At 41.6% G+C, this 17,953-nt stretch overlaps 1 protein-coding gene across 5 annotated transcripts in view; it reads right to left on the bottom strand.

Annotated features, from left to right (window-relative positions):
• Positions 1 to 17,953, bottom strand: part of mgat5 (alpha-1,6-mannosylglycoprotein 6-beta-N-acetylglucosaminyltransferase) — a 117,010-nt gene that overhangs the window by 74,191 nt on the left and 24,866 nt on the right. For all 5 annotated transcript variants that reach the window (XM_052033299.1, XM_052033210.1, XM_052033372.1 and 2 more), the window contains one exon: positions 1,906 to 2,076. In XM_052033299.1, coding sequence (XP_051889259.1) covers positions 1,906 to 2,076 — 171 coding nt within the window. The remainder of the gene's footprint in view (positions 1 to 1,905; positions 2,077 to 17,953) is intronic.

Consider the following 17,953-nt stretch of genomic DNA (forward strand, 5'->3'; position numbering starts at 1 on the left):
TTTGAAACTAGGGACTTAAATCTGACCAAAAATTATGAAAGTGTGAGGTTGGCTGTGGTTGATTGGGAAACAAGAGGTACGAGTGCTCAGGGAATGCTCAGCATCTAAAAAAAACAAATTGCAAAATATACACTTTTAAGGCACAATAACCCAACAACAAAAAACTACCCATCCCAGGCGGAAAGTAGTAACTAGAGAATATTAAGGCCAAGAAAAAGACTTATGAAATTGCCAGAGAGAAGTTGGCTTGAGGATTGGGAGCATTTTAAAACTCAGCCAAGGAGAAAGACTAAAAAATTGGAAAAGAGAAGGTAGAATATGAGAGTAAATTGAGTACATGGGTGAGAAACAAGCAGGGAATATGGGTACATAAAAAAGACAAAGGAAAATGTGGGCTGTACAGAGACAGGAAATTATGAGGAAATGGAAAATCAATGTGACTGACAACTTCATGGAAGATGACAAAAACTTGCCTGAAATACTAGCGAACTGAAGGTCCGGTGAGAACAATGTATTGAAATAATTAACTATTTCTAAAAAAAAGTACTAGAGAAGTTGATGAGATTAAAAGTCAATAAACCCCAGGCTTCTGATGATCTATATCCCAGTTTTGAAGAAGGTGTCTTTAGGGATATTGACCACTCTGACTATCATCTTCCAGAATTCTATAGAATTTTAGAATTGTTCCTATGGATTGAGAGGCAGAAAATCTGATCCTACTATTTAAAAGAAAGTAAACAGGAAGCTACTGGCCCATTAGCTCAACATCACTGAAAGGAAAAGTTTTACCATGTGTAATGAACATCATAATAACAGAATGTCTGGTAAATAATAGAATTGATCCTGGATTTATAAAAGGAAAATCATGTTTGAGCAAGAGTTATGCCTGCCCCAGATGTTATAGATTGTGGAGGAGTTGTTGTTAATGGGCCACAATACCTCATGGATGTCACTGAATACCCTTAGAAATTAAGTGCTAAACTTAATATTTGTACAAAATAAGTGCTGCATGATGGCACAGCTTTTAGTGTTTAAAGCAAGGGACCAGGGTTCAATCCTGACCTGTGGTGCTGCATATGTAGAGTTTGCACATTCCCTCCAAGACTATCTGGGTTTCTTCTGGGGGTTCTAGTTTCCTCCCACATCCCAAAACTACCTACTGTAAATTACCACATTGTGTACGTTAATGACCAAAATAATTAAAGGGTAGTCAGTGGCCATGAGAGAGAATTAGTCACAGGGGTACAGGGAAATAAAATGTCGGGGAATGGGATTAATGAGATTGCTCCCTGGGAGCTGGCATGGAAATGAAAGGTCTGCTTCTGTGTTGTTAAGATGTAATTGACCACATGCTTTCCCAGCTTTCCAGGATTAGCCTACAGTTTGCAGCTTAGAAATTAATTGCAGAAAACTCCCAGCTTTGGAGGTAGTAGTTGGCAACATCATTTCCTGCATGGTTAAATCAACACAAGGCGAAGCTCATTCCACATGGCAATTCAGTCTCCATCAAAAGTCTCTGCCTTTTCCACCCCCCCACCCCCCAACCCTTAAACAGGGCAGCACAATGGTGCAGTGATTAGTGTTGCTGCCTCACAGCTCAAGGTGCCTGGTTTCGGTCACGATCTTGGGTGATGTCTGTGTGGAGTCTGCACATCCTTCCAATGATTGCATAGATTTCATCCAGTTTCCTCCCATCTCCCACAGACATACTAAGGTTAACTAGTGACTGATAATTATTCCTTAGTGCAGGTAAGTGGCAAAAAAGAATCAAAGAGAAATTAACAAGCACATGAGCAAAACAGGGTGAAGAACCATAGGGAAATGGAACAGATAGGATTGCTCTTCTGGGAGCTGACATGGATCCAAGGGGCTTAATACCCTCCTGTATCAGAATAAGATGCTCACCTGCTACATTAACTTTCTCTACAGTACCAGAGCTGGGGATCACTGTAGCAGTAACATTTGTGGAGTTTATTCCTGTCCCATTTGAAATCATCAAGTTGTCCACTTTGGACTCCAATTTTCCAAGTCGCTGCAAAATGTTGTCAAGGAGAACAGCCAATGTCTTCTTCAAATCTGAAAAAAGTGCAATTATAGTAAAATTACTAGCTGGTTTACAACATCACAAGTACATATTTTCTTTAACATTAAAGTGTTTAGTAAAAATGTGTTCACAGGCCCTATGCATACACCGATTGTTTTTTGACAAATGTAACTCCAGTTAAACAATGCATGCTACAATTTTAAAAATTACTCATTTATAAAGTGACTCAGAATTTGTGGTCAGAGTTCAAGCATTGCACTTCCTACTTGCAATGGAAAAAGCACTGAAAAGCTGATGAAAGAACTACTTTCCCCCCCAAATGTGCTCACTGTAATCTCAGCAAACTGGCTGAGCAGCCAATCATAACAGGCTAAATCAAAATGCATTTGCCCTACCAATCAGACTTGTCACCTGCAGACCCTGTCTGGACTTAATGAGCCCAGATGCAGAAAGTCAAACAAGCATCCTCTTGACCAACTGGAGTTGCATGGCAATGCATAGTTTTGCCTTGGCAGCAACTAAGCCTCACTCAGTATACTGCTGAGACTCTCTCCTGGAATGCCATAAATGTTTGACACTAAAAAAGATTGGGGATAGAGTCTCAGCCCCTGTGAAAATAGGGAGGCATTTTTTTTGAAAAAACATTTACAAATTTTCCAATTTCTACGACATACACAGACTTAAAAACTCTGAATGCATTACAAGAACAAGAAACTCAGTTAAACTGAAAAATGGCAGGAAGTAATTTAAAAACATTAAAATAATGCAAGTAAAAATAAATAACTTTTCTTCCCAATTGCCTGGCAAATGAATGGGGATTCCAATCTCATGCTACATGGATTCCCCACCATATTGCCGGAAAATCCCAGTGCATTTGGGCTTCAGTAATGGCATCTGTCACTCAGCTCAATCCAGATTTATGATGGGATCATTCAAGTCCAGCACATACTTATCTACTCATAGCTGAAACTAGTAGTTCTCCTTATGTGTATTGATCACAACCATCATAGTTCAGCCCAGCAAAGAATTTTCACAAACAGGGAAGTGTTAACACCAAGCACACACACCTTAAATAGCCAAAATAGCAGAAATGATTAAGACATCTTACATGTTGAACACATAAGTTAAGAGCAGAAGTAGGTCACTGAGCCCATCGACCCTGCTCCACTATTTAGCTAGGTAAAGACTGATCTGATTGTAACCTCAATTCCACATTTCCTTCAGACTGCAGCATTCTTTCACTCCCTTGCTTATCAAGAATATTCAAAGACTGTTTTCATTGCCCTTTGAGAGAATTCCAAAGACTCATGCTGTCAGAGCAAAATATTTTGCTCCATCTGTCTTAAGTGGGTGATCCTTTATTTTTAAACAACGACTCCAGTTATAGATTCTCCCACAGGAGGCATCCCTTCCGCATACACCCTGTCAAGACCCCAAGAGAATCTAGTACGTTTCAATCAAGTCCCCTCTCATTCTTCTAAACTTTGGTGATACAAGCCTAGCAGGCCGTTTTCTTCACAATACAATCCACTAAAACATTACAATACACAGAAAATTATTTTAGGACCAGATATTTTGTTATGCAATATACATAGGCCAACAAAACCCCAAGACTGTGCAATAAAGGGAAAAAAAATTGCAGTACATTTTATAGTGAGAATTGTTCATATACATCCTGAAATTCATTTGTTCAAATGATTGCCCTTATTTTTGAAGCTGAATGCAAGTGAGGGTGCATAGACAGAAAATTCAGGATCTCTTGTTACACTACATGTGTGAAATTATGGAAATTACTATCAGTTTCAGAGCAACGATGACAAATTCCCTTTAGTTTCACGTCATTACTATAAAACCTCAGCCAATAAGCAACCATTTCCCTCAGGTTTTTCATTCTTCCAATATTATTGTAGAGGCCTGCATTTCAAAATTAGTTGCCTGATAAACTTTGAATCCTAAATCTCTGCTTTGGCTAACAGCTTGAGTTACTTTTCTTAAGGCAGTATTTACAACATCATTCCAAGAGCTTTCTGGTTCAATTTCCTTTGTTTTAATCAATCTGCACTTTCCCCTTTTTTGTTAATATTTCCAAAGGTTTAAACTGGAAAAAACATCAACTACCTGTGAATAATTATTTAAAAATAACTGATTTTAAAACAGAACAATTTGCTAGTTATATTGGTATGCAGATTTGGAAATTAAAATACTTCAAAAGATTTTTAAAACATGCCAACTAGCATCCCTGAGGTTAAACAAAAAACAGCTTAATTTAAGAGCTTTCTCATTGGCCTGCAAACAATTGCAAATTGGGGAAAGTCAGCAGTGACTAATTTGATCCCGGTTGTGCTACATTTACATCCATTAAAATAATTTGCAAAATGTTGCAATGTTCTTTAGCAATGATAGCAGGAAAACAAGAAATATAGAACCAACACAACTTTCTGACTAATGTGCTAATGAAGGTATTATGAAAAGGACAAAATTAATATTCCTCGTCTATCCAGTAAATTCACTACAGAACTATTTGTTCCAGATGTTTCATTGTAGCACTGGTCATTCTTTTTAAAAAGGCCTTTGTACTAGAACCCCAGATCTCTGTTTGCTTCATGTATTGTACTACTTCTTGAAGGGTACACATGTTCAGCCACACTTTACTCTCTTCTCCTCCCACCACCCCCCCCCCCCCCGTCAAACAATTTGCTCTTCATATGCCCAAAATCCTTTTTAATTCCACATTGTACAACTCCTCTTATAAAGCAGCTTCAAGACCATAAAAAAATCCTATGAGATATTTTAACATGACCATTTTCCACCAAAGAAAACTGACACTATGCCAAAAGGATATTAGAATGGCTGCCCAAAGTCAAAGAAATAGGATTTAAGAAATGCCTGAATGGATAAGGACAGTTTTGGTGTGGTCCTGGATATCAACAAGCAGTCTTACACTTGTGGTAATGTAGGGATCAAGTAAAGTATTTGAGAAGTAAATGCATTACTAGCATACATGTAGAAACCATCTGCTACCACATGGTACCATACACTGGTACCAGATGAAGGTATTGAGGGGAAGCAGCTAACCTAGCAAATCAAAAAACTGTTGGAAATCTGAAATAAAAACAGAAAATCCTGGAAACACTCAGCAGGACTAGCAGCATCTGTGGAAAGAATTAGAATTAAAATTTCAGGTCTGATGAAGTTCTTTGACCCGAAACATTAACTTTTTCCACAGATGCTGTCTATGAACTGCTGAGTGTTTACAGCATTTTCTGCTTTTATTACTGTATAGGCAACTAAGATAGATGATACTTTGGGGGAAAATGCCAGTGGTAACAATGCTGGCATAGGAAGGCTAGTCACAGTGATGTTCTGGCTATGACTTAACAGCTGAGAATGGAATCAGGTGAAAGTCATTCCATCCAGTTGGATAAGAGGCGAGTGACAGTGGGAGTAGGATAGCATGGTCAACAGTGTTGCAAATGGGCCAACACAGACTAGAAGGGAGGGATAGATTAATTTTGTCACAGTCACACAGGATGTCATTTATGACTTAGAGCTCAAATACTTTGAAGTATTTTTATAGTGGCAGGGCTGGAAACTCAATTGGCGAGACTAAAACAAGGAATTGAGAAAAATATGGGTAGAAATTTAGAAGACTTATAGCATGTTAAGAACTATGGAGAGGAATGGGCCTTAAAATTGGGATGCAAGAATTTGAATAGAAGAACGTTGAAGGCAAGACCATCAGTAATTTCATGGGAGAATGCATTGGGTCTGATTGGGAAAATACGGTCACAGAATGCAAAGATAGGCAAAACCTGAGAGATACAACTTTAAGTCAGTCTGGTGGGAATGTCTGGCCCAGGGAAAGGAAGGTTGTAGTAGAGACCACAGACAGGATGGTCTGTCATAGTGACAAGTCTTCTCAGTGCTCCACATTCTTGTCACTGAATACAAAGGTGCAGCTTTAACAGACGACAGCAGCATTCAATATTGCTTTATGTGGTCTGAAGATGAATAACTAAACTAGTTGTCTATTCTGTGATGCTTGGATTTAAGGGAGTGGAGCAGAGGGCTGACTACTTGGGAGAGCAGCTGGGCTGAGAGAATAATGAATTAAATGAGGACCCAGAATCTGAAAACCAGAGGCAGGACTGTGATTCAGCAGCAGAAATGTGGAAATGGAGGACAGACGGTTGAGATTTTGAAAGTCTAGCTGTAAGCAAATTGAGAGATCTTTTCCCAAAAATGGAAATAGGAAGGAGGATGGGGGTTTCCAGATTTCTTTTAAAAACTGTACTTGGATGAGCAATGGTTAACAATAATTTCAAATATGGCAAATGGAATGGATCAAGGTGAGAGGTTCAAGAAGAACAATCTGCCGGAGATGGAGGAGGACTGACCAAGATGCGATTTGCATGAGAGCCGCAAGACTAGTTTGACAGTCTGCACAGGGCCAGTGGTGAAATGCATTGCCAGGAATGAGACTTCATTTAGGAGGAAGGTATCAACACCAACAATCCAGATTTCCATCAAGGACGTGATGTCCATGCAATCAACCAGAAAATAAAAATCACCACATATAAATGGACATTTTAGGAGATACAAAGAGGGTGTCAGGGATAGCTGATCCACTGGCAAAGTCAATAAGACTAAAACAGGGTGGGGCAAATTTGTCAAGAAGGAGATTGGCAACATTAGGGCACAGCAGGCATTCTAGACTGGGAAGTTAGTGAGAAAGTTGGATGGGTCAGTTGCGCTGCTCAAAGGCAGGCAGCTTGAAAAGGACCTTAAGATGGATTAGTAACCATTTTATATGCATCACTGCTAGTTCTGTTCTCACCAGCAGGCTGAAGCATCTTCACGATTACCTCATCAGATCTTTTCAATCTTGAACATTTTGACTGTGAATGTTTACCACCCCTTCACCAAAACTACATTTTTTTCCCTTCCAAAGAGTCTGTCTGTGCAACCTTTCCTCATGGATATGACCTCTCAGTCATTAGAGTAGAATTTTTTTTTTGCATCTCCTCCCATGCCTTCTCTTTTGTTGTAATACAAAAACCAACAGTTCATAGTAATCCACATGTAGCTTAACAAAGTGATCTAAACAAGTTTAAAATGAATGTTATATTTCAATTTTATCCTGATTTGAAATATTAGATCTGTTTCTATTTTCACACACACCATCCAATTCGCTGAGTAGAGGACATCCAGGATTTTGTTTTTATTCAAAATGTATCTTCAGGGACTCATGTTAGCAATTTGTAAGATCCTGGGCCCAGCTGCACTATACTGACCCAATAATTACCAAAACAGGTTTGTAAAGCTGTGGTTCTGGCATCAGAGTGACATCAGTTAAGGAACAAAAAGAATAACATGATCTATGCCAATTACACAATCACCCATGCTATTAGGCAGAAATTTATAATGCTTGTTGATTTGCAGGAGATTGACATCAGTTAAATCTGCCACCTTCAAGGATGTTGAACTCCAGATTCTATATATGCAGCTCAAAATTTTATCATGAATGCCAACAATCACACCTGCAGATCTAGCCCAGCAACATCTTCCATAAGTTGACCACAGATGGTTGGCAGAATACCAATGTCATGCATGACAACTCTACAGAAGTTAGCAGTTTATTCACTCAACCTTTCATAGGTTACTGAGAAATTGTTGGTGCATGTAACCATTTTTCTTTTGAAGGCTGTGCTGTTAAAAATATCCATCTCTGCCATCTTTCATTAGTTCAGGGTGTGAGCCATTAGTCAGCTTTACTTGGCATCTCCACCCACTCCTCTTCACCTGTGCTCAATCATTCATGCAGTCCCTACTCTGACTCTCTGGTTACAAAGCACAGTTATCTGTTCTTTTTTTTGGACATTGCTCTTCTTGGTACATCACAGGCCAGCCACAGACCAAGTGCTAGTATATAATGAGAAACATAACAATAGTAAACAAGTGGCAACACATGCTTTGTCAAATTGTATCAAAGTGCATTTGTGTATATTAAGTAGCAAGTGATGAAAACTCATCATTCTGTTACGCATTGGAAAGAAAAAACTGCAGATCCTGGAAATGCAAATTAAAAGGAAAAAATTGGGAGATATGCAGCATGTCAGACAGCTTTTGTAGAGAGAAAGGGAGGTTCTTTGTTATTTCAGGCATATTATTTCAGGTAGAGCTAAACTGGAATAATTAGAAAACAAGTGTATCAAGTTTCAGAGAGGATGTGAAGAAGTAGATGGAACAAAAAATGTTTGCAAAAGGGTGGCAACCAAGATTATCCAAATTACAAATGTGGTTGGTTACACCCAAGAGTGATAAATGCTTGTTAGTCACACCTGATCTATCTGGAGTGTAATTAGTGAAAGATGAATGAGCGTAGAACAGGAAACAAAGCAAACTGGTAAGTGGGAAGCAGCAGCAGTGGGAAGAGAGCAGAGTCATCTGACCCAGTGAGTTTTTGTGTCTCGCCATTTTGCTTGGAGTTTTTCCAACCATAAATGGGAGGTAGTGTCTAGTAGAGTGGCCATTTCTGGAGCAGCTATCGTTGAAGTGGTCTTGAGTGGGAATTTAGAGGCTTTGACGAGAAGAGACTAAGGCAAAAGAGCAGAGTTGGGGCGAGATTTGGAGCAGGACCTTTGCAAAGAGCAGCAAATAAAGGGAAGGCAGCTATAAGTGGAGCGGCCACTGTGTCAGTGGGCCAGTGTTAGAGTGGGGAGCTGAGGCTTTGCTTCAAGGAGAAGAGGTGAAGGCAAGTGTCTGGTAAGTTCTTTTCTCTTTGATTTAGTGTTCCCTTTAGTCCCAAGACAGAGTAGTGAGAATGGCTCCAGGGTCAGTGGTGTGTTCAGCTTGTGAGATGCGAGAGTTCTGGGAGACATCCAGTCTGTCCGATAACTACATCTGCACGAGATGCATCTAGTTGCAGCTCCTTACAGACTGTTAGGGAACTGGAACTGCAGCTGGATGACTTTTGGCTCCTACAGGAGAGAGGAGTACATAAATAAGAGCTACAGAGAGGCAGTCACTCCTAAACTGCAGGAGGCAGGTAGCTGGGTGACTGTCAGGAGAAGGACTGAGAAAAGGCAGGTAGTGCAGAGTACCCCTGTGGCTGTTCCCCTCAATAACGAGTGTACGGCTTTGGATACTGTTGGGAGGGGGAAACAACCTATTAGGGGAAAGCTGCAGTGACCAGGTCTCTGGCACTGAGCCTGGTTGTGTGGAGCAGAAGGGAAGGAGGGAGAAGAGGAGGGCAGTAGTGATAAGGGATTCCATAGTAAGGGGAGCAGACAGGAGATTCTGTGGACATGAAAGAGACTCCTGGACGGTATGTTGCCTCCTGGGTGCCAGGGACATCTGTTCGGGTGCACAGCATTCTAAAGGGGGAGGGGGAACAGCAGATGTCATTGGTTCCAATATGTACCGTGACCTAAGTAGGAAGAGAGATGAGGTCCTGAAAAGGGAATATAGGGAGTTAGGTCAGAAGCTGAAAAGCAGGACCTCAAGGGTAGTAATCTCTGGATTGCTGCCTTTGCCACGTGCCAGTGAGGGTAAGAATAGGACGATTTGGCAGAGGAATGCGTGGCTGAGAAATTGGTGCAGGTTTCAGATTTGTTGATCACTGGGATCTCTTCTGGGGAAGGTATGACTTGTACAAATGGGACAGATTACACTGGAACTGGAGGGGGACCAATATTCTTGTGAGCAGGTTTGCTAGAACTGTTGGGGAGGGTTTTAACTAGTTTGGTGGGGGATGGGAACCAGAGTGATAGGTCAGAGGTTGGCTCATTTAGTGTACAAGTAGATGCAGAATGTAGAAAGACAGAGGAAGGATAGGTAGTTGAAAGGGCAAAATTGCAGTCAGTTGGATGGGCTAAAGTGTGTCTACTTTAATTCGAGTAATATCAGGAACAAGGCTGATGAACTTAGAGCGTGGGTAAGTACAAACAACTATGATGTGGTGGCCATTACAGAGACTTGGCTGTTGCAAGGGCAGGAATGACTGCTGGATGTTCTGGGGTTTAGATGTTTCAAGAGGGACAGGGAGAGGTGGGGGAGTGGCTTTGCTGATCAGGGACAGTGTCACAGCTGTAGAAAGAGGATGTCCTGGAGGAATCGTCCACTGAACCTGTATGGGTGGAAGTCAGAAATAGGAAGGGAGCAAATCACTATTGGAAGTATGCTACAGACCCCCTCCCCACCCCCCAAAAAAGCAGCAGAGACGCTGAGGAGCGGATCAGTAGATTTTTGAGAGGTGCAAAAATAACAGGGTTGTTGTCATGGGTAATTTCAACTTCCCTAATAATTATTGGCACCTCCTGATTGTAAAGGGGATAGATGGGACCGAGTTAGGTGTGTACAGGAAGGATTCCTGACACAGTATGCAGACAGGCCAACTAGAGGAGAGGCCATACTGGACCTGGTACAAGGCAATGAGCCTGATCAGGTTTCAAATCTCTCGGTGGGAGAGCATTTTGGAGATAGTGACCATAACTCCTTGACCCTTATCATAGCCTTGGAGAGGGATAGGAGCAGATGATATGGGAAAGTATTTACCTGGTTGGGGGGGTGGGGGGGGGTGTGCAGAAATTATGATACTATTAGGCAGGAACTTGGGAGCATAAATTGGGAACAGATGTTCTTAGGAAAGTGCACAGTGGAAATGTGGAGGTTGTTTAAGGAATACTTGCATGGGGCTCTGGATAAGTTTGTCCTATTGAGGCAGGGTAAGGATGGTAGAGTGAAGGAACTGTGGTTGACACAAGATGTAGAATGTCTTGTCAAGAGGAAGAAAGAAGCTTACCCGAGGTTTAGAAAGCATGATCAGACAGGGCTCTGGGGAGTTACAAGGTATCCAGGAGGTAGCTTAAGAATGGACAGAGCCAGAAGGGGGCATGAGAAGTCCTTGGCGCTTAGGATCAAGGAAAACCCCCAAGGCATTCTACACGTGAAGAATAAGAGGATGACTATAGTGAGGTAGGACTGATCAGGGATAAAAGAGGAAACATGTGCCTGGAGTCAGAAGATGTAGGGGAGGTCCTTAATGAATACTTTGCTTCAGTATTCACTAGAGAGAGACCTTGATGTTTGTGGGGATGGTGTATGACAGGCTGATATGCTACGGTATGTTCACGCAAGGAAAGAGGATGTGCTGGAACTATTGAAAAACATTAGGAATGATATGTCACCTAGGCCGGTTGGGATATATCCAAGGTTATTATGGGAAGTGAGGAAAGAGATTGCTGCACCTTTCGCGATGATCTTTGCATCCTCACTGGCCACAGGAGTAGTGCCAGATGATCGGACTGTGGCAAATGTTGTTCCTTTGTTCAAGGGAATAGGGATAACCCTGGGAATTACAGACCAGTGAGTCTTACTTCAGTGGTGGGAAAATTACTGGAGAAGGTTCTTAGACAGGATTTATGGGCATTGAGAGAAGCATAGGCTGATTAGGGACAGTCAGCATGGCTTTGAGGGGCAGGTCATGCCTCATGAGACTGATTGAATTCTTTGAAGATGTGACAAAACACATTGATAAAGGTAGAGCAGTGGATGTGGTGTACATGGATTTTAGTAAGGCAGTTCAGTAAGTTTTCTAAATCAATATATAGAGGTACCAACGAGAGAGAATGCAATACTTGATCTCCTATTAGAGAACCAGGCAGGTCAGGTGACAGAAGTATGTGCAGGTGAGCATTTTGGGTCCAGTGACCATAATGCAATTAGTTTCAAGATAATTATGGATGAGGATAAGTCTGGTCCTCGAGTGGAGGTTCTAAATTGGAGAAAGGCCAATTTTGTGGAAATGAGAAAGGATCTAGGTAGGGTGGATTGGGATAAGTTATTTTCTGGCAAGGATGTGCTCAGTAAATGGAAAGCCTTCAAAGATGAAATTTTGAGAGTGCAGAGTTTGTATGTTCCCGTCAGGATTAAAGGCAAGGGTAACAAGCATTAGGTAACCTTGGTTTTCAAGGGATATTGGTGAGCTGGTTAAGAAAAAGAGAGCGGTGTATAACAGGTATAGACAACTAGGAACAGATGAGGTACTTGAAGAGTATAGGAAATGTAAGAAAATACTAAAAAAGGAAATCAGGAAGGCAAAAAAACATGAGGCTGCTTTGGCAGATAATGTGAAGGTAAACCCAAAGGGTTTCTACAGGTATATTAAGAGCAAAAGGATAGTAAGAGACAGAATTGGTCCCCTAGAAGATCAGAGTGATCGTATGTGTGGAGCCTCAGGAGATGGGGGAGGTCTTAAACAGTTTTTTTTACATCAGTATTTACTCAGGAAACTGGCAGCGTGGAAATGGAAGGAAGGGAAACAAGCACTAGTGTCATGGAACATATAGAGATTAAAAAGGAGGTACTTGATGCTTTATAGCGAATAAAGGTAGATAAATCCCCAGGGCCTGACAAGATATTTCCTTGAACCTTGAGAGAGACTAGTGTAGAAATTGCAGGGGCCCTGGCAGATATATTTAAAGTGTCCTTAGCCATGGGTGCGGTGCCAGAGGACTGGAGGATTGCTCATGTTGTTCCATTGTTTAAGAAAGGCTCGAAGAGTAAACCAGGTAATTACAGGCCAGTGAGCCTGACATCAGTAGTGGGTAAATTATTGGAAAGTGTTCTGAGAGATAGGACATAAGTATTTGGACAGCCAAGGGTTGATTAAGGACAGTCAGCATGGCTTTGTGCGTGGTAGATCGTGTTTAACGAATCTTGTGGAGTTTTTTTTGAGGAGGTCACTAAGAAAGTAGATGAAGGTAAGGCTGTGGATGTTGTCTACATGGACTTTAGTAAGGCCTTTGACAAGGTCCCACATGGGAGATTAGTTCAGAAGGTTCAGACACTAGGTATCCATGGAAAGGTTGTAAACTGGATTCGAAATTGGCTGAGTGGGAGAAGACAGTGGTTGTGGATGGTTGTTTCTCAGATTGGAGGCCTGTGACTAGTGGTGTGCCTCAGGGATCTGTGTTGGGGCCATTGTTGTGTGTTGTATATATCAATGATCTAGAAGATAATGTGGTAAATTGGATTAGTAAGTTTGTGGATGACACTAAGATTGGAGGTGTAGTGGACAGCGAGGAAGGCTTTCAAAGCTTGCAGAGGGATCTGGACCAAATGGAAAAATGGTCCAGAAAATGGCAGATGGAATTTAATGCAGACAAGTGTGAGATGTTGCATTTTGGAAGGACAAATCAAGGGAGGACATACACAGTAAATGGTAGGGTACTGAGGAGTGCAGAGGAACAAAGGGATCTGGGAGTTCAGATACATAATTCCCTGAAAGTAGAGTCACAGGTAGACAGGGTTGTAAAAAAGGCTTTTGGCATCCAGGCATTTATAAATCAAAGTACTGAGTATAGGAGTTGGAATGTTTTGGTGAGGTTGTACAAGTCATTGGTGAGACCAAATTTAGAATATTGTGTGCAGTTCTGGTCGCTGAACTACAGGAAGGATGTCAGTAAGACTGAAAGAGTGCAGAGGAGATTTACAAGCATGTTGCCGGGTCTTCAGGAGTTGAGTTACAGGGAAAGACTGAGCACGTTAGGACTTTATTCCTTGGAGCGGAGAAGAATGAGGGGAGATAAGATAGAGGTTTTCAAAATGATGAGGGGCATAGACACAATTAATGCAAGTAGGCTCTTTCCACCTAGATTACGAGAGATAAGTATGAGAGGACATGGCTTTAGGGTGAAAGGGGAAAGGTTTAGGGGGAACATTAGAGAGAACTTCTTCAGAGTGGTGGGAGTGTGGAATGGGCTGCCATCTGATGTGGTAAATGCGGGCTTGCTCTTAAAAGTAAATTGGACAGATACATGGACGAGAGAGGTCTGGAGGGATATGGGCTGGGGGTAGGTAAATGGGACTAGCAGAATAATGTTTTGGCACAGACTAGAAGGGCCAAATGGCCTGTTTTCTGTGCTGTAGGTTTCTATGGTTCCATTTGATAAGGTTCCTCATGGAAGGCTCATTCAGAAAGTCAGGAGGCATGGGATCCAGGGAAACTTGGCTGCGTGGATTCAGAATTGGCTCGCCCATGGAAGACAGAGACTGGTGGTAGATGGAGCATATTCTACCTGGAGGTCAGTACCAGTGGTGTTCTGCAGGGATCTGTTCTGGAACCCCTGCTCTGTGATTTTTATAAATGACTTGGATGAGGATGTGGAAGGGTGGGTTAGTAAGTTTGCTGATGATACAAAGGTTGGTGGTGTAGTGGATAGTGTAGAAGGCTACTGTAGATTACAAACAGGATATTGACAGAATGCAGATCTGGGCTGAGAAGTGGCAGATGGAGTTCAACCTAGATAAGTGTGAAGTGATACATTTCAAGACATTGAGTTTGAAGGCAGAATACAAGGTTAATGGCAGGACTCTTAGCAGCATGGAGGAACAGAGGAATCTTGGGGTCCACATCCATAGATCCCTCAAGGTTGCCACGCAGGTCAATAGGGTTGTTAAGGCAGTGTATGGAGTGTTGGCCTTCATTAGTCAGGGTATTGAGTTAAAGAGCTGCAAGGTGATGTTGCAGCTCTATACAACTCTGGTCAGACCACACTTGGGGTATTGTGTTCAGTTCTGGTCACTTCATTATGGGAAGGATGTGGAAGCTTAGAAAGGGTACAGAGGAGATTTACCAGGATGTTGCCTGGATTGGAGAGCATGTCTTATGAGGACAGGTTGAGTGAGCTAGGGCTTTTCTCTTTGGAGGATGATGAGAGATGACCTAGATGTACAAAATAAGAGGCATAGATCAAGTGGACAGTCAGACTTTTTTTCCCAGGGTGACAATGGCTAACAAAGGGATATTTTCAGGTGATTGGAGGAAGGTATAAGGGGGATGTCAGGGGTAAGTTTTTTTTGGGTCAAAGGGCCTGTACTATGCTGTAATGTTCTATGTAAATTGCTGAAACCCTGGAATATTCACCTCTTCAAGTCCGACAATATCTAATGTGACATACCATTTCTACTCACGTCAATAGATCCCAGTTTTATTGGTGATAGGGTTTGTAGCCCTCCAGTTCTCTTTGCTCATGTGTCATTTTCCTTTGCAAAAGGAATGAGAGGTTTGGAATTTGGCTTATTGAATGATTTTGAATCAATGTAATCTAGCTCAGAAAATAAAAATTCTAGAAACACCGAGCAGGTCAGTTAGCATCTGTAGAAGAAACAGTTAATATTTCTGATCAAAGACTGTTATTCAGTTCCATAGATGCTGTTGAGTGAGCTAGGGCTTCTCTCTTTGGACAGGAGGATGAGAGGTGACTTGATAGAGATGTACAAGGTAAGAGGCATAAATCGAGTGGACAGCAAGACATTTCCCCCCAGGGTGACAATGGCTATCACAAGGGGACATCATAGTTTTTATTTCAGATTTTCAGCATCTGCAGTTCATTGATTTTCAAGCTAGCTCAGAACATTGTGCATGCTGAGACCAAGAAGCAGATAGTCAAGTAAAAGGGTAGTTGTGGGAACAGAAGGCTCTAGCATGCACTTACAGAAGTGTAGTAAGTATTCTATTTATTACTCAGAGAATTTAATGAATAATTACACAGTAGACTGACATCCAGCCCATCAGTACATTGGCTTGTTTCTTACTGAACAATCCATTCACCATAGAAAATCATAGAAATGTACAGCATAGAAGTGAGCCCTTTCAGCCCACCTCATCCATGCCGATCATGATGCCTGTCTACATGAATTTCATTTGCCCAAATTAGGCCTATGTCCCTCTACATTTTTCTTAGCCAAGTAGCTGTCCAAATGCCTTTTAAACATTGTAATTGCATCTCCCTCCACCAGCTCATTCCAGATATTCATCACCCCGTGTGAATAATTTACCCCTCAGATCCCCTTTAAGTTTCTCCCCTCTCACATTAAACTCATGTCCTCTCATTCTAGACACCCCTCCCCCCGGAAAAAAGATTGACTATACATCCTTCCTACCCCCTTCATAATTTTATAAACCTTGATAAGGTCACCTCTCAGCTTCTTATGTTTTAGTGGGAATAAACCCAGCCTATCCAAACTCTCCTTATGATAGCCCTCCAGACAATACAACCATACCTTGTTCAACATTTCCTGTAAAACAATCCAAATTCAATAAATATTTTCTGAACTGCTTCAAGTGCATGAATATCCTTCCTGAAATAAGGAGACAATATTCCAGATGTGGCCTGTCTTGTATAACTGAAGAATCTTTGTGCTTCTGTATTCAATTCCTCTCACAATAACCAACATTGTTAGCTTCTTTAATTGATGTACCTAGATTCTAGCCTTTTTCAACTCATGCACTGGAACAACCAGATCCCTCTGCATCCCAGGGCTCTGCAAGCTCTCACCATTTAGATGATAGTTTTCTTTTTATTTTTCAAACCAAATGGACAAGTTTGTATTTTCCCACATGATACTCTATTGGCCAGATCACTGCCTACTCATGGCCTTTTTAATATCACTGTTACCTTGATGTCCTCTTCACAACATACTTCCTTATCTATCTTTGTGTCATCATAACATTTAGCAAAACATAGCTTCAATCCTTTCATTCAAGTCACATAAAAATCTAAAAAGGACCCAACACCAATCCCAGTAACAAACAGCTCTTTATATCTTGCCAACTAGAAAAGATCCATTTGTGCTTCATCTGTTAGCCAACCAATCCACTATCCAAACCATGTTTCCTCTGACAGGATGAGCACACTTTTCCATAATGACCTATGACGCCACACCTTTTCAGATCTCCTCAATCTTTGGGGCCACCACCCATCCCGACAGCCTTCAATGTACCTAAACCCATGGTCGTTGTTCAGGACCCAAGATTAATCTTCTGGAGAGTGAACCTGCAGAAAGCATCTGGCCCATATGGTGTCCCTGGCAACGTCCTCAGAACCTGTGCAGATCAGCTGGCGGGGGTATTTGCAGACATTTTTAAACCTCTTTCTGCTTCAATCCAAGGTTCCCAACTGCTTTAAGACGACCACTATCATTCCAAGAAAAACAAGTTTACATGCCTTAATGACTACCGCCTGGTGGATCTAACATCCAACATCATCAAGTGGTTCAAGAGGATGGTCATGGCACGCGTTAACTCCAGCCTCCCAGAACACCTCAACCCACTGCAATTTGCCTATTACTGAAACAGGTCTATGGTGGATGCCATCTCCCTGGCTCTACACTCAGCTCTGGAGAATCTGGACAGTAAAGACATCTACGTTAGACTATTGTTTATTGACTACAGGTCCACCTTCAATACTATAGTTTCCAAGCAAACTTGTCACCAAACTCCGAAACCTGGGACTCAACACCTCCCTCTGCACTGGATCCTTGAGCTCTTGACCAGCAGACCGCAATCAGTGAGGAAAGGCAGCAACACCTACAGCACGATTATTCTCAACACTGGTGCCCCACAAGGCTGCGTCCTCAGCCCCCTACCCTACTCCCTATACACTCATGACTGTGTGGCCAGATTCTGCTCTAACTCCATCTACAAGTTTACAGATGATACCACCACAGTGCGCTGATTATTTCTGATTTCAAGTCATTTAAACACCAATTTTTCTAAATGACTCACTTTGTTCAGAGTTTAACTTCCATAAAGAACTGGGTTTCTCTACTCCTACTTACTGGCATTAGGTCAGTAACAAAAACAGGTTTTAAAAAAGTGATGCAAGGACTTTGCATGATAAATTAGGTCACACTGTCAGAGCCACATAGGCTACAAACAACTGCTGAAAATATCTTTGATAGACAATAAAAAATTTTCCCAGCTCTGACAACAGTCAATGCTGTTGGAATGCCTGACATGCAGAAGCATTCAGTAACTAATTAAAATGAAAGACAAATTTATGAATAATCAAAAAACATTATCTAAGCCAGTTAAAGCACAATTAGAAAAATTACTGCAAACAT

The sequence above is a fragment of the Pristis pectinata genome, chromosome 1 (assembly GCF_009764475.1).
Source record: "Pristis pectinata isolate sPriPec2 chromosome 1, sPriPec2.1.pri, whole genome shotgun sequence".
NCBI lineage: Eukaryota > Metazoa > Chordata > Chondrichthyes > Rhinopristiformes > Pristidae > Pristis > Pristis pectinata.